Source organism: Styela clava, chromosome 10, assembly GCF_964204865.1.
Source record: "Styela clava chromosome 10, kaStyClav1.hap1.2, whole genome shotgun sequence".
Classification (NCBI taxonomy): domain Eukaryota; kingdom Metazoa; phylum Chordata; class Ascidiacea; order Stolidobranchia; family Styelidae; genus Styela; species Styela clava.
In genome coordinates this window covers 2,561,264-2,582,307 of record NC_135259.1, presented here as the reverse complement: position 1 = coordinate 2,582,307, position 21,044 = coordinate 2,561,264, and the positions used below count along the sequence as shown (strand labels likewise).

The 21,044-nt window shown below is 34.0% G+C and overlaps 1 protein-coding gene and 1 long non-coding RNA gene across 5 annotated transcripts in view; one reads left to right on the top strand and one right to left on the bottom strand.

Moving 5' to 3' along the window:
- Positions 1 to 5,475: 5,475 nt before the first annotated feature.
- LOC144428344 (uncharacterized) lies at positions 5,476 to 8,140 on the bottom strand. Its single transcript, XR_013478293.1, has 3 exons — positions 7,694 to 8,140; positions 6,924 to 7,109; positions 5,476 to 6,772 (listed from the first exon to the last, which is right to left on the bottom strand). It is a non-coding gene; the product is annotated as an uncharacterized LOC144428344 (long non-coding RNA).
- Positions 8,141 to 17,904: 9,764 nt separating this feature from the next.
- LOC120337487 (uncharacterized) overlaps positions 17,905 to 21,044 on the top strand; it is a 35,980-nt gene continuing 32,840 nt past the window's right edge. The window contains exons 1-7 of one of the 4 annotated variants that reach the window (XM_078116922.1): positions 17,905 to 18,032; positions 18,261 to 18,393; positions 18,979 to 19,131; positions 19,255 to 19,397; positions 19,520 to 19,617; positions 20,220 to 20,317; positions 20,651 to 20,758. In XM_078116922.1, coding sequence (XP_077973048.1) covers positions 18,307 to 18,393; positions 18,979 to 19,131; positions 19,255 to 19,397; positions 19,520 to 19,617; positions 20,220 to 20,317; positions 20,651 to 20,758 — 687 coding nt within the window. In that variant the 5' untranslated portion in view covers positions 17,905 to 18,032; positions 18,261 to 18,306. Of the gene's footprint in view, positions 18,033 to 18,061; positions 18,394 to 18,978; positions 19,132 to 19,254; positions 19,398 to 19,519; positions 19,618 to 20,219; positions 20,318 to 20,650; positions 20,759 to 21,044 lie in introns of those variants that run through there. The other 3 variants (XM_078116923.1, XM_039405278.2, XM_039405279.2) reach the window with 3 other exon arrangements.

The window sequence follows — 21,044 nt, the reverse complement described above, 5'->3', positions numbered from 1 at the left end:
GTTCACATTTGCTCGATTTTTCTCACGCACGTCCTGATTAAAACAAACTTGCCTTGATTGTCTCACACTTGTCCTGTTTGCATAACACTGGTACTGTTTATCCGATAATTGTTTTGCTTTTTCCTCACTTGTCCTGCTATTCACGATATTTGTCAGGCTTGACTGACTAATGTACTGATTGAATCCAATTTTTCTTAGATCTCACAATTGCTCTGCTTGTCGCTCGCCTTCATTGTTTTTGAAACTGAGCGAAAATATCACAAAGATGTTTTACTTATCTATTATTTCCACTTAAAACGATATTTTTGAGAATTTTCTTCTTAAATAACGTTGTTTACAAAGTTACGCTTGAGCGGTTTCTACTTTTTGAAAGCTACTCCATTAAATATACACAGCTTAATAGAAAGCGAATTTCACATCTACGTCAAGACGGTGTTGATCTCGTTTGATCTCAGAAGTTAAGCATCGTCGAGCTAAGTTAGAACTTTCATGGGAGTCCAGCTGGGATCGTGGTTGTCCTAGGCTTTTTTTTATTTGCATAGCATAATAATTTGTGCTGTTTGATTATTTAAATCCAATTATTTATCTTTTGGTCAACAATTACAAGTACTTTACAAAAAAGCATAAATTGGATTATAAAATATCTGAATCTAGATCAGAATATGGTACCCAACTGATTTAGTATTAAAGAAATACTTTTAACGGCTCCCCCATTTTCTGCTTCGGTTGCAGGTCCTACACACATCCTTCTTGTATCACAGTTGTACTCTCTATCTCAAATTTGTCCTGCTTATCTAACACTATCTAATATTATATATTTAAGAAGCAGCTTTGAAAAGTTGAAACCTACCAAGCGTAACCTTGTAAACAAAGTTAATTCAGAATAAATTCTCAAAATATCGCACAAGTGGAAATAGTACATAAGTGAAACAACTTTGTGATATTTTCGCTTGGTTTCAAGAATAATATGGGAGAGGGACAAGCAGAGCAATTGTGAAAAGCACAAATAAGAAAAGTTTGAGGCGAGCCTGACAAGTGCGAGACAAGCATAATAGGTGTGGGGCAAGCGGGAAGTTTTAGACCAGCATTAGAGATTATCAAGACAAATTATAAAAAGCAGAACAAGTGTGGGACAATGTGGACAAGTTTGACACAAACATTACAAGTGGTGGACTATGCACACAAGTGTGGATAAACTGGCCAAGTGTGAACGAAGAATAAAGAGTGTTAGATAAGCAGGACAAATTTGGGTTATTGAAGAGTACAACTGTGATACAAAAAGGTTGAGTGTGGGACATGCAAGTCAAGCAGAATATAGGGGAGCCGTTAACAAGTATTTTTTTAATAATAAATCAGTAAGGTACCATGTTCTAATCTAATTTATGCTTTTGTGTGAAGTTCTTGTAATTGTTGACCAAAAAATAATTAATTGGATTTAAGTAATCAAACAGCACAAATGAATATTATGTTATGCAAATAAGAAAAGCCTAAGACAACCAGGATCCCAGCTTGTATTCCATGAAAGTTCTAACTTAGCTCGACGTTGCTTAACTTCTGAGATCAACGCAGCCTTGACGTAGATGTGAAATTCGTATCCTATTAGGCTGTGTATATTCTGTGTTTGTGCCAAACTAAATTTTCAGAGCCAATATGGAATTTTTTATTTATATTTTTTTAAGCTAATTAAAGTGTCAGTTTTTGTTTTATACAATTTTTTGTTGGAAAACAATTGCATGTATTGAGTTCCAATTAATTGAAGAAAAATAAAACAGTTGTATAAACAATTAATTATACATATGACATACCATGTTGATAATCCAGTATTCGTCATATATTCATTTGTATTGAACATTGTCCACATTCCATCAGAAGCATAGAATTATAATGTACATATATATTTATTTTATATTAGCATGAAAAAAGGAGATTTCAAAAAATTAGACAGAAAATTCGAAAACCTATCATGGTACTAGGATTTTCTTTTTTGCTGTCTAAGTTATGCAAATATTTCCACAGGGAATTCTCCATGTATATTCATATTCTCTTTTTTGTCAATGATCCACAATAAATAGATACCTTCAAAATTTAAATGAAATAAAACTGTACATATATTTAAAGCATAACAGATTTATCAAATAACACATCAATGGATTCATCGCTTATTATTTTTAATTTTGTTCCTTCCCCCATATATTTGATTGCAGTTTCCAGCTTGTATTGGAACATTGTTCGCAAGGTTGATTGGTAAGTATCCCCTTCTTCAAATATAATATAATTTCGGAAATTTCGCCCCTTTTCCAGATGCAATAATTAGTCCTAATATTGGTCTTACACTTTGTAGAAAAATTATAGTTTTGATATTGTGATGGAGAGGTGCGATGTTACACCATTCCCAAAATTTGTCCAACAAAAACGCATTCAAAAAATAAATGTTTACATGTTTCTAATTATATATTGTTGTTACAAAGCTGACAATACCCATCTTCATTATCTACCTAATACCGGATTTTATCCCCCGTTTCCAATGCCATATGTACTATTTTCCATCCTAAAGAATATACTGATTTCAGATATCTATCCATTTTATATCGTCTACGGTTATGTTATACCTCTGAGCAATATGCAATACTTTCTTATTGGACACGTAGTGGACATAACGACTGTTTTGGTATTTTTGTTGTTGTTCGTATGCTTGTTCTTGTTCTTTGACATAGTTATTAAAAAGTCGCTTTTCTTTTCGATTATTGAACCAATTGCCTCAAAATTTTCAGTGGTTGAAGATGGAATTTTTCTCCAGAAGGCTATTACTTCTATTTATTTCTAAATTTTGCATGAATTCTATGAAATTTGATATTTCGTCCAAAATTTCGCTGAATTATTTTTTATCTGTGCGAACACGGATTTTAGTCCGCGCGATGACTGGCTGTACGTTTTGATTCTGCAAAGTTCTTGCTACTGGAAATCCGGAACTCTTTTGAGGGTACCGGTAGCCTCAAAAGTACCGGTAAGGAGTGATTTGCTCTGGTCTACTTGTTCATATATTTGAGCATCGCTCTCTTGTAAATAATATTATCTTATCTTCCGTTAATATTAACGTATCTTTCTCATACGTTATATGCGATTCTTTTGTTGTATGAATTTCTTCAAAATCAAAAAGATTGAGAATATCATTTTCTACATTATTATGAGAATCTGTTTGCAATAATAACAATTTCCATTCTACCGGTAAAACCTCTACTATATATATATATATATAATATGGCATCGGAAATTCTTCTCTCATACATTTTTTACTATCAATAGACAATGAGTTCCCTTTAGCATGACCAACATCACTAGCCTTAATATTAACACAATTATTTTGAAAAATGATACTAACAAAAATGATATTTCCTTTTATCCAATTGCTTACCTGTTCTGAGTGAATAGACAATGGGATAAGATGATTCCACCATAAAATTTCTTTCACTATTTGTTTTTTATCAAAAATAACTTTTTTGAAAAGCTCAAACTTTTAAAATGATTAACGATTGTTGTTTAAAATTTAGGTATTTTACTGTTTTTATAATTATGAATAAAAAAAATGAAGCGTTTCTAAATTTGAGGTTAACAGCGGTCTGTCATGATTATTTTTAAATACTCTTGCTCTGGATGCCCATGAGGCTCCACTACCTAACCAAAATATCCATTTAATTTGCATATTTTTAATTTGTGTCTCCATATCAATACATCCTAGTCCAGTGGTCGGCAACCTTTTTTAAGTGACGGACTGGTATATCCTAATCAAATTTTTGGCGGACCGCCTTTATACAAATGGACTAAGCCTCTGTAATAAAGTACGTGTTTCTTACATACAGCCTACTTCGATATTTCTTTTCTGTAGTTGTCAATATTGAAAACCCGGCCTCAAATGGATATGATGCTGTGGAAGGTAACAGATTCTGAATCTATATCTGGGCATTGCTTGATGTTGGTTTAGCAATAACTAATGCGCTGTGTTTGTCTGGTTTGCTGTTTTTAGTCATATGGTTTGTGATTGGATTGTAGAGGTGTTATTCGGCCCCTGTCTGTTTTTGTGTCACCTTTCTGAGGACCGGTAGTAACCTTTCCACGGACCGGCGACAGGCCGCGGCCCGGTGGTTACCGACCACTGTCCTAGTCCACCATACTGTTTACTACAGCAACGTATTTTTCTGCTAGCTAACTCACGTTTTCCACTCCATATAACTTGATAGAAACGTCAATTTTAATGAAAACAAAACAATAACACCTGAGGGTGATTATAATTTTAAGCAAAGCTCTGGCATGAAATATTCTTTGCCATGAATTCACTCTGATTTCATATTTATTCACGCAAGGTTACATCCTCCTTTCAATTTGCCCGTGAACTTGCTACATTTTATTAGTAGGTGGTGAATAAGTTGAGCCACGCAAATGTTCAGCTAAATATCCTGGAGCTAATCATACCCAAGATATTTTAAATCCTTCAGCAGAAAGCAGAAAAAACGCTATCATTCATAGGTAGGCCTACACTCAATCATGTGGTGTATGTGGCGATAATATAATATATAAGTGCAAAGTACGCACAGTTAGCGAGATTATGATGATGATTGAATTAAATATTTCGTTTGGGACATTTATATTTTAAATTTTTATAATCATCAACTGCTTATACTATACAAAAGCAGTATATTCGTCAGCTTCAGATTTTAAGGAAGTGTTTCTCATATTTAGAGAGTGGTAACTATTTTGCTATTATGTATAAGACCGTAAATATATACTACTACTAGATGTCCAATTCCGCTCGCCCTAAAATAAACAAACAAAGGCGATGTTGCACCTCCATGTGGCGGGCGTCACGGTCGGTAGGTTCAGACTAGGTGCTTGACGACGACTACGCTCCTGCATTAGAGCTCGCAAACTCGCCCTGTTCGTTGATGACTGATCGAAATATTTGCTGAAGGACGTGGAATTTGATGAAAATGAACAAATAATTGTGAAAATGAAGACACAGTCTGTCTAGCAAATTACCAGGATGATGTGACAACTTTCTTTTGAAAGAAAGCAAGGCATCAAAATTGCGATGCATAGTAAAAAATGTCAATCAGATGTAGGTAAGGTGGTGACGAAAATGAATACTTTGCACCTTATATAAAAAAAAAAATAATTAGCAGCATAGCGTTTTGGTCTCAATCTATCTCGAGTATTGTACCTTTTACAGAAGTTTTCTCTCCACTTGATCTATAATCAGGGCTGCCATAACGTCCTTATTTCTAAGATTTGTCCTTATTTTGAAGGCCTTTGTTTAGAAAATATTTTTGTCCTTATTTTTAACAAACGTCCTTATTTTGACATGTGTCTTAATGAATGAATATACCGGTAAATTAAACTTTGAATTTGGTTTAGATCTGGAACTTCATAAGATATAAAATGAGTAAACGTAAAAACATTTGTCGGGATGATTATGAGAAAAAATTAAGCGGCGTCAAACCAAACGAAGGGCCAGTGATTTGCGCACTGCAGCTTTCGTAAATGTGACATTAACCTGGAATCCATATTACGGTAAAGCAGCAATTTCTGCTCACAATGCAACCCAGAAGGCAGAAGCACAAGGACTCTGCTCAAGAAATTGAATCAAACCAAGAGTCAATGATTATACAAGGGTCGCGCTGCATGAATACATTCTGTTTATTACATTTCATTCGTTGTTATCTTATTAGGCCTACTGTTTCCCAGTCCTTATTTGGGGATTCATATCGATGGCAGCACTGCCTATTATACTAAATCTAAAAACGTAATAACCACCAATATCACAGTCTCACATCGAAATTTTAGATTACATAGCAGGATATGTTATTAGAAAAATTTATCCCAGTCAAGGAATTTCAGCTAGTCTTAAACTCATATTGTTAAGAAAATTATGCTTACGAGAGTGACAGAAAGAAAAGATTTCACAACAAGACATGCTTATGGGGAACATTGGAATGGCTATCTCAACACATGCAAGCAGCTGGAATTTATTTCCATCATCGCATCATTGAACATCTGACACTTGATAAAAACGAAAAACATTCTCAAATCATTCATGAGCGAATACCTCAATGTAATAATTAATGTAACTGAATGTCAAGATGTAACAACACTACTTGAAAAAGTATTCAAACAATTAGAGCAAATGTATAAGCAAAGTACTGCAGCCAAAATAATAGCAACAAGATGGACAATAGGATTCGTGAAATAAGAAAACAATTAAAGAAAAACAGCAGCTAAAACGAAGGTTAAGATATATGTGATTACAGTCAAGTTTCTGTACTCCTGAAGTATGCGTACTAAGAATTGAGGACACCGGAACGTAGTGTGTATACCACGTCAGGGGTGGTCTGACAGATGTTTGGTCTAATATGGTATATTTGGAGCCCTTCAACGTTGGAGAAGCAATGAAATGTTATTGTTTTTTATCCTATAACAGAAACATATGAGTACAAAATGAGTTGCATATGCAGCTGTATAGCATTTATTTTGTAAAAAAAATCCTCGGGCTAATCACCCGTTGTAGACTTCCAGTGTGTAAAATAATTTATGAAATTTTGGCTGATCCACTGCAGTCTTTTGTTTTCAGATGTTTCAGAGGGAGTATATTTCCGTTTTTAAGGTAGGCCACGTTTGTAGTGCTGCTGCATATGCCAAGAAAGGTATTCTGCAGTTTGCAATACTTGGCAGTTGCTTCAAATTCAGACATTTCCAAAATCTCAGCAACAGATGCAGGAAGAACCTAGAAAGAAAAATTTCCATGGTTCATCTGTTATTAATGACCTGGATAATGCTGGTAATTTTAGAATTAATAATCATGCTACAAGTATTTCAATGCTGAATAGAAGACAGATCCAATAAATTAATATCTAAAACAATACTCTGTGCTATACCTGTGCTGAATATTTAACAGACATTTTTGTCAAGCTATTGAGTTAAACATGTTGGTCTGTTAGTTTACATGGCTGTTTCAAATGTTTTTTAGACATATCTTCATAAATTCCCTCTAGATGTGTTTCCATGCCAAAACCCCGATCTGGTGACAGCAAATCATTCTTCAAAAGTGAGTTTCCAGCAGTCTGCAAAAATTTATATTTTAGTTACGATATTTTGAAATAAATTGCCTACAACAATTGGAGCTTGGGCCTTGTTCACCATCTAAGCATGTGTGTTTTATATATATAAGTATAACAGCCACTTTGACAAAGTGTTATTTGAAACAAAAATGTGAATACCGCATAAAACAAATTGGAATTAATAAAATGTAACGGTTCCAGGAAAAATATTCATGCATTCAATGAATGTGATGGATTTTGCAGTAGCAAAAAAATTATTGCTATTTATTACAAATCAATAATTTAAAAACACTCGACAAAATAATGCGAAATTTTTTTGGCATATTTAAAATTATAAATATATATATGTTGAAGCCATGTTTAGATAATAGCAATGATAGGTATCCAATTTATGTGAATAAGGGTATTAGTACCAGCCTGAAATCAAGCAAAATGGATTCACATGGCAAACGTAAAGCACCTCTTATGTTGTCATATGCAGCTGGTGACTTTGTATACAATGACAGAATAAATGGAAAAAATCCATCATAAAACACTCATTATTTGAAGTTAAAATATGCGTGTTCAATTTATGTTTTCATACCGACCTTACAATTTCAGGGTGGTATCGTTCACCACATATCTTTTGCCGAAAGTTTTGGTTCCTCAATCAAAAATTTTCATTGATATGGCAGTATTGGGTAAATTGATTATAATTTTTGAGATAAATCATCATCTATTAGTCAATTTATATCCTTGCTTACTGCTACACAGCATAAATCCTCACACTGCAACTTTTTTATGATCCTTTTCTTCCTGAAAATATACATAATAGGTTACATAATATCTTGATCTTACATTCCTTGACAAATCATTACTGTATTGGCTACCTAGGACATTCACAACTTACTCTTTTTATGCTGAATAATCGTAGCACAAAGTGATTCTCTACTACATCTACTCATTGGAGCCTTATAGTGAATTTAAAATCTTCAGATCTTACTGTCATTTGTCAACATGCTTTCAAGTGCTAGGACCGGTTCTAGGGCCTTCCCTCTACTAATTTGAATATTTATAGAGCCACTCACTTAATCTTGTCGTGAGACAACGCCGTAAGAACACAGGAAAACGCACGATGCTTTCGGAAGCAATAATCTGTCTGCGCCTAGTCGGGCGTGACGGCGAATCCAACAAAGGGACCAAATATCGGAAGTTACACGGGGTTGATAAGACTGACCATCTGTAATGGTACATGCGACACTTTCGTGATATTCAAATACGATTTCAAATTTGCGCGTTATACAAGTCAAATACAATTATTTTAGACTGATATCATAAAAATGCAATAACTTCTGCGGGAAAGATTTTAGCAAAGACTCCGATTGATCGCGCAAAACGAGGGCGATGCGCACTTTAGTTCTATTTATATGTATAGCTCTAATACCACAGAGCCAGGCCACGCAATTATATTGAGAATCGAAATCATCACGCAAAATATAGAGCCAGGCGAAAAAATATCGCCAAATACATGTAAATGGGGAAGCGATTCCGATAGCCATCTTGGCTAATGTTCTGTGGTCGTTATTGTTTGCTTTTGACTGATACGTTCGCCATATTATCATCCACGACTTACGCAAATTGATAAAACAGTTAAAATCACCAACATATGGTGGATTGAGATATATTAGCACTTCATACTTGATAATAGGAAACGATTCAAGACCAGGCGAATATGCAAGAAAAACTGAAGCAAATGATTTATTTCTGTCAAATCCCCTAAAAGAAATGCATTACGCACCTCGGGAAAGTTGAAAGCATATCGTCAAAACGAGAGAGCCTTCAAATGATCTCGCGGAAATGGGAGAGAAGCACACTCTATAACAGCATTTCTTAACCTGGGGTAAATTTACCCATGGGGGTAAATTTTTCCATTCTTAGGGGTAAATTTTGTTATTGTGGAAAAAAGATTTAGAATGGTAAACAATAATTCCTGTTTTGTTGCGAGAAACGTTGTGTTATTGGTAAGTTTTATGAAATCAGTATTAGAGTATTATTATCAGCAGGCCTATATTTTCACCGGAATTATAACCAACACTTTTAAAATAAGTCGAGTTTTCATAAAGAATCATCAATGACTCTATTGGGGGTAAATTATGTACACTTGTTTGATAAAGGGGTAAAGTATGCAAAAAAGGTTAGGAACCGCTGCTCTATAATCTATATCTCTGTGGATCGAACCCAAATTCCAAGTCCATGCTTCCGAAAAACAAACGATACAGTAAAACTAATCCCACACCCGACTTGGAATGGTAACCGGACGAGAGGCCGTGGTTCGCCATATGGATAAGCCGTCTTATCGGCTTTCCTCTCCCCCGGGATAAATGTGTAAATCCTATCCTATCCCTAAATTACGAAACAATAGTTTTATCGCCCTCTAGTGGATCATTTTGAAATTATTTCATAGAGCTTACTTAGTCCACACAATGAGCATATATACAATGAGTGGAAACTTGCAAAGATTTGCTCATTTTGGTATTGTTCCCTGCATTTTTTACGTCGTCCGGCTAAATGGTTCGTTGCCTATTAAGAAAACGCATTGCTCGCTGCCAAAATCCCTTGCTTCAGCCGAGTCGGGTGCGAAATTGGCCGTATTGAGGTCTTTAAATTCTTCAATACATATTTGGTTTTGGGTTTCGAAGTATGGTACGCTGGAAGCATACAACTATGAGCATATGCTTATTGGGAATGCATATCTATTAGACAGAAAACGTAGCTACAGTACAGAATATGAACCAGTCGCCCAGTGGGGTGCGGTTATTTATGTATTTATTAGGATAATGAGGATAAGGATAAGGATTTACATATTTATCCCGGGGGAAAGGAAAGCCAATAAGATGACTTATCCATATGGCGAACCACGGCCTCTCGTCCGGTTACCATTCCAAGTCGGGTATGGGATTAGTTATATTCTTTGTTTTCGGATGCATGGACTTGGTGGTGGAGGAAGCCGTAACCGACCAGCGGTTACGTGAATCACCCAATGGCGGCGAGGAGTCCAGCAATCCTCTTGCACATAACCATCCCTGCATGGGATTCGAACCTGCGGACCCATGCAGAGTAATTAGAGGTGCGGTGGCGAGCGTATTCCTAACGCTTAGCCCGTTGAGTCACACCGCCGCGCATGGGATTTACATATTTATCCAATGGGAGAGGAAAGCCGAGAAGAATGCCTAAACATATGGCAAACCACGGCCTCTCTCAATCATAGCTCTGTGCTCCATATGAATCACATGGCTCTGCGAGCTATTCGTTTACTTATTAAAAATACTGATTTTAACTATTTCTCTGGGATATCTTGCCATTGAAAACAAAAGCCAGAAATTGGAAGAATAGCAGAGAATGAAATGTGTGTATTATGTAATGGAGAACCTGAGTTTGTTTCACATATTTTCATGTATTGTAAATTTACAAAAAATATTTATGAAGATTTAGTTTTAAATATATTAAAATTGATTAGAATACATTTTGTTATCAATATGATTCTTGCATATTATTTAATTTCAACGATCCTTTATATAGTCATATAGATACTGTTGATTTGGATGCAATTATACTTTTGTAATCAATAGTGAGATATAAAATTTTGACCATGAGAAATTCTATTATATTCGAAAATAAAACACCCCATTTTGCCTTTCTCAAAAAGCAGATAAAAATGGCCATAATATGTAGAAAAATATAGAGAATTATAGAATAAACAACCCATTTGAGAGGGAATTGAAAAATTTATGTAAAGCGTTATTTCAAAAAGAAAATTATATGTTTATGATATGTATTTTATATTTACTAATTTCATTTTTATTGTTTTATATCAATGCATTTATTAAAATAACCTAATTATGGTATGGATTACTACTGGAATTGAACAAAATAAATACTGAATCATGGATGCAAAATGGAATATGAACTTATTTATATTATATATAATTTTTTATATTAACTGTAATTAAAATCACTCATTGAGTGAACGAATGAGCATACTGTAATGCTTATTGGGAATACATACCATCTATTAGGCAGAAAACTTAACTACAGAACAGAATATGAACCAGCCAAGTGGTGACCTGGGATATTGTATTCACAATCTGACAATACAAACAAATAAAAAATGGAGAGTTCTGGAGAGCGAGCAAAACCTTTAAAAAAGTTTAAAACACGATGAGTATCATGTGCCCGCCGTGTTATAGCAAGTAGTAATGTGTAATGAATTTAATTCACTGCGGTAAATGAATTGCTATCTTTTTATTTGTTATGAGCACACTTGCTGGAACTCCATAATCTATTATTTTATTTGTTAGTAACACTTTTTATAAAAATATCAAATTGTTTATCATACTTGCATCCATATTTCGCCCTAAATTCTATGACACTTTCTCTGTATCCAAATAAATATGTACATGACCACATTATTTATTTTTTAGTAATACTTCATTTAAAAGTATCTTAATGTTTATTATACTTGCTATTCTGGTATTTAATCAGTTTTTTGCCTTGAATTTTATTCTATGATACTTGCTCTGTATCCAAATATCTATATGTATATGAGCACTTTATTTATTTTTTAGTACCGGTAATACTTATTTAAAAATAACCTATTGTTTATCATTGCTATTTCAGTATATTATCAATATTTCGCCTTAAAATTCATTCTATGATACGTGCTCTGTAGCCGAATATAGATAGGTACATGAGCACTTTATTTCATATATATATCTGCTGGAGAAGGGTCAAATCCTGATCATGTATTATTGTTTGTCACTATCCTCCAAATCACTTGCCAGTCATAATCAAGTATTATAATTTGATGTGTTCAAATTATAGTGTATAAAGAAATATACTCATGATTTCATTACTATTATTAAAATGTTTATAATTAAAGTGCTATAATAATAGAATTTTCCTCATCTTTGCTCATAAAAAACCATGTCCTATCACATTCATTTTTAGTAGACAAATTTTCCAAATAATAGGTATCCTTGCTAACCCATTTTTATGCAGTTGATATGCAATACATGTCAACTTATCAGCTGAATAAATGATGATCTTAGGACAAAACATGATTAATTAGTACTTTCCAAATCAATAATTCTTGTGAATAATGTATATGGTGAATACGGTATATGAGAGCTATTAAAGAATTTAACACCGAACCTGTTAAATGACCCCAAATGTTGTAACGTTGTCTCCCAGTCAAACACCTGAGCATCTGTTTTTTTTTATTATAATTTATATATGTTCATGGTTTGACGAACGAAATAAACTCTCTCTCTCTATTAGTTTAAAATACTGTCTTCTGGACTTGGCTAATTTTATACATATCAAAACTTGTAAATATTTGCATATCAAAACTTGTCATTTATTTCGTTCCATCCATGCATTTTCAACTGTTTTTCCAATAAAACGTACTTATGCCTTACTGTTACTACTGTTATTTGTAGCTTATTATTGTTAGCTAACTATTTTGAGGTGGGGCGCAAGACTTCACAAATTCTAAAAAGGGGGTGCGGCTTGAAAAGTTTGGGAATGTTTGTATGTAGTAGACCCTAACCTGGTACACATGGTTCCGGTGTCTACCAACTGGGTTTACATACTTCAATTTGAATTACAGTGGTAAAACAGAAAAAAGCTGAATGTCGGTCTTATTCCATCTGTAAATTTACCAAAATCTCCACAAAGAATGAACAATGTGCCAGACCATGTGTATTATCGATGAAATGAAAAGTGACATATAAAAAATACAGAAGCTGTAGAAAATATTTTGCATTCCAAAAAAATTAGTTCACATATTAAATATTTTACATCACAAAAAAAATGGTGCTCCAGAAGTATGTGTACCAATATGAAGGTAACCAATTTTGTTCGCCTATTTTATATCAAGTTGTGTAAATGGACTAAATTCTATCGGTAGGGGATATTCACTTGTGTAACACAGATAATTCCCGAACTTTTAATAGAACAAAAATAAGGAGAATCGTAACCTAACCTGGTACACATACTACAAGAGTACCGAAAAAACAGCCCACATAGTAAAAGCAGTTATGGAAATACTTTACATTACAGAAAAATTAATTCACATAGTAAATAGCAGACGCAAGATGTATTTTGCATTGCAGAAAAAATAGCTCACATAGTTAATAGCAGTATATTTCTCACTATTGATAACAAAAGTATAGTTGCATCCAAATCAACAGTATCAGACTATATAAAGGATCGTTAAAATAAAATGATATGCAAGAATCATATTGATAACAAAATGTATTCTAATAAAACAAATTCTTCATAAATATTATTTGTAATTTACAATACATGAAAATATGTGAAACAAACTCAGGTTCTTCATTACATAATACACACATTTCATTCCCTGATTTTCTTCCAATTTCTGGCTTTTGTTTTCAAAGGCAAGATATCCCAGAGTAATTTATAGTTAAAATCAGTATTTTTAATAAGTAAACGAATAGCTCGCAGAGCCATGTGATTCATATGAAGGACAGAGCTATGATTGTGAGAGGCCGTGGTATATTTAGGCATTCTTCTCGGCTTTCCTCTCCCATGGATAAATATGTAAATCCCATGTTATATCAATGAATAAATACATAAATAACCGCACCCCTCTCGGCGACTGGTTCATATTCTGTTCTGTAGACGTTTTCTGCCTAATAGATATGCATTCCCAATAAGCATATGCTCATAGTTGTATGCTTTCAGCGTACCATACTTCGAAACCCAAAACCAAATATGTATTGAAGAATTACAGACCTCAATACGGCCAATTTCGCACCCGACTCGGCTGAAGAATGCGTTTTCTTAATATGCAACGAACCATTTAGCTGGACGACGTAAAAATGCAGGGAACAATACCAAAATGAGCAAATCTTTGCAAGTTTCCACTCATTGTATATATGCTCATTGGTCCACACAATGACATTAAACAACATGATAGGCAACTCTGACGTCACTCCATAAGACTACAGGCGAAACATTATATTTCATGATACGCACCAATGCACATATTTCTCGTCGCCTTTCGCGTCCGTTTTCCGCTCGCTTTTGCTACTCGGCGTCTTTTTTACGTGTAGTACCTGTCTTTTTGCGCCTGTAACGAAACAAAATAATCTCTATATCTAAGAAGTTTTGCTTCCTTGGAAAGCTGGAATAACAGGCAAGCTGTAAAGAGCAATTCTGGACATCATAGACGTTTTTTTTTATCAGAGAAGATTACAAACGCGAAAGCGGAAAGATTTGTGTGGAACATTGTGCAGATAATGACAAAGTTCAAAGTTAGTAATTTTAATGTTTGCGCTTAATCATTGAAATTTCATTTAAAGAGGGTGTCATACAAAACTGTGCTGCGATACAATTCCATAACACAAAGTTTGCACCTATCGAACTTGCTTTTGTAGGTAAATTTATTAGACATATTACATATTCAGTTAATCGTAGGTAACATTGCTGGTACATAATGCATCGTAGATAGGTTTGTTTAAATTTAGGAATTTAGCTCATAGCCCACTAATTAATATTATCTTCTATGCAGGGGGTTGCGGGGCTGAATTCAACTTGCAGCCTTACCGATCACCTGACGATGCTCATTTAGTTTGGCTCGAGCAAGTCTTCTTGAAATGCTTGTGTGGATGGAAACTACCTATATTTTTTGCCTTCCTCCGATTTTAGACAAATTTATTCTGAGGGATTTCGCATATAATTCTCACTGATTGTTGGCTGTTTATAATTCCTATTGATTGTGAATTCTGATTATAACAATGAGTTGAAAATTTTTTTACCTTATTTACTGGCACCTTTTTCTTGTCAATACTCCAAGCTGAGGTAATAAACATGACAATACATTTATGTCATCTGGAAGCAGAATATGCACACTAATTAATAGTTTGGCACATTGAGATAATACATCATGACAGAAAATACAAGTTAAAGATATGTATGACCATCACATGGTAATTAAAATTAAAAAAATTAATAGGGGCTGTGGAGTATGAAAAGTTCAAGACAAAGAAAAGAACAAATGTTCATAGCTCATGAACTCTCAATTTTGCCTCCATTGCTTTGTGAAGGCCAATATATTTCGAGTGGCTGAATTGGTTTACCTTTATGATAGCAACGATTTTGTATTTAATATAGCGAGATTATTTCAATTTAATTGAAGTGATATAATTTCCCAAAGCAATGCTTGAATCGTCTAGAATAGATCAGTGGTGTCAAACTCATGGGTTTTCGAGAGCCGCATTGCATTTTGAAAATTGTAAAAAGAGCCGCAAACAGTTTTTGATAATGTATACTTAAAAGATATTTTTAAGATAGTTTTAGTTTGTGACATATATTGTGATGCAACTAAACAGTTGGATTAAGTTTTATTATTTTCTTCAATTTCAAATGCAATTACATATTAATATTTGCATTCCACTATTATTGCAACATTTGCAAGTTACAGTATTTATTATAAAAAATCGTAAAATTCTATGTACAACCATCAAAATCATTTTTGAACAAGCTTTGAATAAGGAAAGAATAATACATACACTAAAAATAACTTAATCTAAATATATGAACCTGAAATTAACAAAAATACTACAGTATAAACTCAATGTTTTAATAATTACATTTGTCCTGGCGTTTGGCATCTTTTTTGTGTCACCAGCATACTAAGGCCAGTCTGAAATGATTTTATAGTACCAACTCTAACTAACGAGGCCACATGATCATGGGTTTATCTGGATCTTTACGAATGTTTAATCAATTCCAGTAATGTAAAAAAGTTACTTTTATCATTTCATGTATAGATCAGTAAAAAAACAGATGACAGATTTTTTCGACAAGACATTTCGCACTACATTGCGTGGCATAGGATTGCTTGAATTATTATTGATATTGATATTTAGTAACTAAGTCGTTGTATAATTATATTAATATACAAACACATGGAAATTTTCTGTTCGAAGTTGGTCTTCGAATTTGTCATATTGACTGCTGAGCCTATTGTGTTTTTTGATTGTATTGATGGAAATATGACAAATTAAACAATGTGCTTCAGAATTTTGTGAAGAGCAGAAATGTTACAACTCCCATTTTCTTCAAAAATGCCACCTTCTTCATGTACTTTGCGTTTAATTTAATCACTCAAGTGTTTTATTCAAGTATTCTTTTGCTAGCTTGATGTGTATTCTTAATTGGGTCAAAATGTGGACAAAAAAAATTAATATTCCAAAACTACTTTCAGTAAATTGTTTTCTGTGTGAATAATCAATTTCACTTTAGAAGGTTTGAAAAATCTATTACATTTAGATAAAAAAAAAACTTCCAAAATACTATTACAATTATTGTTAAGCGTTCGAGGGCCGCACTGGAAGTTCTTTGGGGCCGCGAGTTTGAGATCCCTGGTCTAGATTGAAGTTGTTCAAAAAATATATGATAGTATTTTATCATGAATGATGATTATACCCCTTCCGGAATTTCTTCTATAGTACTACCAAAAGTTGATGAACCAAATATAACACAGGTGCAGTGAGGTACCCGTAATCCTCATTTCCAAAGCTGTTTTAAGTATGTCTGGCGTGTTTTGTGCCTTTTTACAAATAAGACCGCTTATGCAATCTTACGCTTTGGAATTTTTAGTTATTTCCTCAAGCCCTGCAGGATGTGGGGGCCATAAACAACTCTACCGGAGGGTCAAATGTCTTTGCATGCCTCCATAGGTTGTTTTTGTATTGCAAACATATTTCTTGGAATCACACTGTCACTGATATGTCGCCAGACTTCTGATATCTCCCCGTCTGCTATAGTTGTCCTGTGAATAAATAATAGGAAATTGAGATTAGACGAATAGTTGAAAGTTTTGCTTTGTGTCGGCTTTATTTCTTGATTGATATACTTACTATTTCTGCTATTGCCTCTTGTACTGCAAGAGTCTCACAATGCTTAGACAGGTTTGTCCACAACTTTCACATCTGAAGAAAGAGAGGAGATTTATTAATTTTCGTTAAGAATAAATGAAGCAGTCTATATGATTTAGAATGGAAAAGCTTATAAATCCAATATCTCATGTTTTATGTAAAAAATATTTTACTGAATTTGGTATATAAACCAACTAATAAAAGGGTTTAGTCAGAAAATTACAAGCATTCGTGGCTCCAAATACTTGAGAAATCAGACTATACAATATAGACCGGTATGAGTGAAATGTTAGGTGAACTTGTTAACACTTTGATTCAATACGCAAATAAAAGTGAATGCGCAATAGTATGTTACAATGAGCAGCAATCAATGAGTATATATCTTCACTGATTAAAAAAATCTAACTGGAGGTGCATGAACTGTTTGAAACCATAAGGGGTAAGTAAATATGTAATTTCGGCAAATAGGCAACTACGTACCGTACTGAATTAATAACTTCGTAGTATTTGACAAAGGCTGGCTTTCCCACATGTACTTAACAGTGCGATGCCCGGGTGTGATATACAACAATAGTATTCACCTTACCTTTTACCGATTTCTTTTTACTCCAACTTTCAAAAATATCATTAAAATCGACAACAACTGTCAAAGCAGGCACGAACACCATTCGTACTACGCCTCGAAAGCAGCACACATCCGATCGTTTTCGTCTCGTCAAGTATGTGCATTGGAGCGTGCTATCGAATACGATCTTCGGACAAAAATGCCGGAGTTGCGCATCATGTTGTTTAATGTCATTGGTCCACAGAGCTGTAATCAGGTTTGTAGGTGGGGGTCGGCCAGGGATAACAATTTTAGGTATCCGGGAATCGGTATTCTACGCCGACAAAAAGTACGGTACCGTACGGTACCGTACTTGTGGTTCGACACTACACCAGAGCCCCAGACCCTTATTATTGTTCATTTTATATTTTTTTGGTGAGTTTTGAATGGTTAACATGTTGATTAACTGATGTCACACATGACTGCAGGAATTTATTTACGGTAATTCATTACTACTGACAGACTGATTAATACCGTATAAGACATAGTTCAGTAGTCTAGGCAGTAGGTCTAGTTGCAGAGTTGATGAGTTAAATACTGAAATAGAAAGTACGGTATCTATCGACGTGATACACTGACAGACTGATAGGACACCATTTTCAGATTTTCTCAATCATATCATTCCTGCATTCGGATATTGTGAGAAAAGATGACTGCTTGTCCTCCTCCTGCTGTATCCAGACTGGATGTTGTAGAAGAAGATGAGGATTTATTACAAGAGTCATCTGTCAAAAAAGTATATTAAGCTATTTATAATAATATATGATAAATATGCAAATCCTATCCTATCCCAGTATCCTATTTTCAATATTACAGTATTATGATATTGGTGCCCCATTACTGCATTAAGGATTCAATCAATGTTGCGATAATGCAGCAGATGTACAAAGTATGGAGTCAAGTCACCATAAATTTGAGTGGCTCCAGCTCCCATCCGTCTAATTTTTTTTCAATTTCATAAATATGTGATAATCAGACTTGATATATGTTGTAGTCTTTTCTTTTGTTCAGTAATTGATGTCTGCTTGTAATGAAAATTCTGCCATCTCTCAGAGTAAAAGTTACAAAAATGCATTTGTGTCATTGGGCAGCTGAACTCTTACTGTCTTATATCACATAGATCTGTAGATTGCATTTCATAAATTACAATTGTTGATAATGATGTTCAACTGTGCATGAATAGGAATTTAGCTGGGTTTTGTAACAAATTTTTTTTGTTATTTGGAAATATGCACTAGATTCTGATATTGTTGTCCACTACTCATTTAATGTAATCTATATTTGAGAATCATTATCTTTTAATTAGCCTAATAATTTTCAGAATCTGCAAAGTGCATTTGATACACCTGTCGTTGTTAAGAAAAGAATATCTCGCCTCAGCCAGAATTTTCAGCAACTGCCAGTGGAATATATGAAAGTTTTCCTTCGGCTTCGACCTTTCACAGAAAAAGAATTGAAAGAAAATGAAGACCAGGTAAATATGAGAAAAATTTGGAAATAAGGTGTTAAACACTAGGCAAGCTTCTCAAATTGAGAAGCAAGGTTCTTTGGAACAAAAGCAATTACTTTAAATAGCATGTTTGTGTTAATTTTATAGAGAACTATGCGGATTTCTGATGACCGACATGTTCTTACGGCAATGGCACCAAAAGATTCCAAAACATTTAAAACAAGCAGCAGAGGTATTGGTGAACCTGTCAGACATTTCACTTTCACAAAGATATTTGATCAAGCCACAAGGTGCATTTTGACTTTTTCTTTTCTCGAGTACTTTCTTATTATTATTATATTTTTATTTTCAATTTTTACTTAACTATGCATCCTATGAAAATACGCTAATAGAATTCATTCCCAATTTCCAGTCAAAAGGAATTCTACAGGGAGACATCACATCCACTTGTTCAGGATTTCATTGATGGCAATAATGCACTGATATTTACATATGGAGTAACCAATGCTGGTTAGTGATTTTCTGTGATAAGTTTATTACTATTAGTACGTATATCGACTATACTATATTGACTCAACTAATTTTCTCTCTGTTGAAAGAAAATTATATTAAGTGCAGTTAAGTGTTTTTTAACAAGCAAATAATGAAACATGTTTCCTGTTGTGCAACCAGCCTATCTTACTGCAGTATCTCGTGCAAAAAGGGAATAAGGCTTTTGACAATGTTGCTTTATTGAGTAATAACTAATAACATTCCATGCTTAGCAGGGATTTCAATATATGAGGTGATTTATGCCTCTTCCACTGTGAACAAGGCTCGGCACACGCAGCTACTGCCAAGTTAGATCTAATATAGTTTGAAAAGGCACTGGTTATTCAATTCATAACGCCTTGGATCAGGGGGCAGGCATTAGATTTGAACCCAAGAGTTTAACTTGCGGTCCCATTACAGTTGCGTCTAACGCTTCAATGACTTCACTTTGCCATAGTGCTTGCATTGCTCTGCTTAAATTTGAAAATGGAAGTAAAAAAAGTTCATTTCGTTTGTATGAAACTTTTTTTATTCAATAACAATTTCCACTTTAATATTCATTCTTTTTTTTCATTATCCAGGTAAAACCTACACACTACAGGGGTCACAAGGAAATGAAGGAATCATCCCGCAAGCTATTGATGTCTTGTTCAATAATGTAGGAGATAAAATTATGAAGGTATGATATGGATATTGTGAAGCCAATTTGTTGCTTTTTACATATCTTCAACCTTTTTATCATGTGGCTGCCTTTGCATGAAAGCAGCTGTTATTATTAGTTCTGTATTATTTGTCATGATTTCCAAGCTGGGGTTTTGACCATTTTGGTGAGGAATGTAGAGCTTGTATTGAGTCCCAAAACTAGGGTGTTCACAGTTTTCTGTTGTATGTGAGGCTAAATTTTGATATTTTACATTAGTTTGTAGAATCATGCATCAAGAACACTGTTTTGGACATGATATGGCACTTTATGTTTTAATTCCGAATTTTTCTTTTCTCTTTTACATTATAGGATGTTAAATTTAAACCAAAAATGGCTCACAATCTACGCTTTCTAACTGAAGAAGACCAGGTTTCACAAAATAAAATTAAAGAAGAAGTTTTGTCTATGGCTGCTGAGGTGATTGTAATTATAGTTTACAGAAAGGTTGGTCTTTTCAATTGGGAGGCTTTGATTTGCTTTTCTCATTTTGGCAACGGCGTTGCATATCTTTCCATCATGACTGCAGAATTGGATTGTCAAAATTGCATTAAAAAATGATAAGTGTTGTTTTATAAGCATAGCTAGCTGGGTACAGTTGTACGTACGTTTAACCCTTTCCATGCGATTTTTATTTTTTATTAAATAATCGTATTTGCTACGCCGATTTTATGCATTTGTACCCCTACAACTAATCGATCGACTA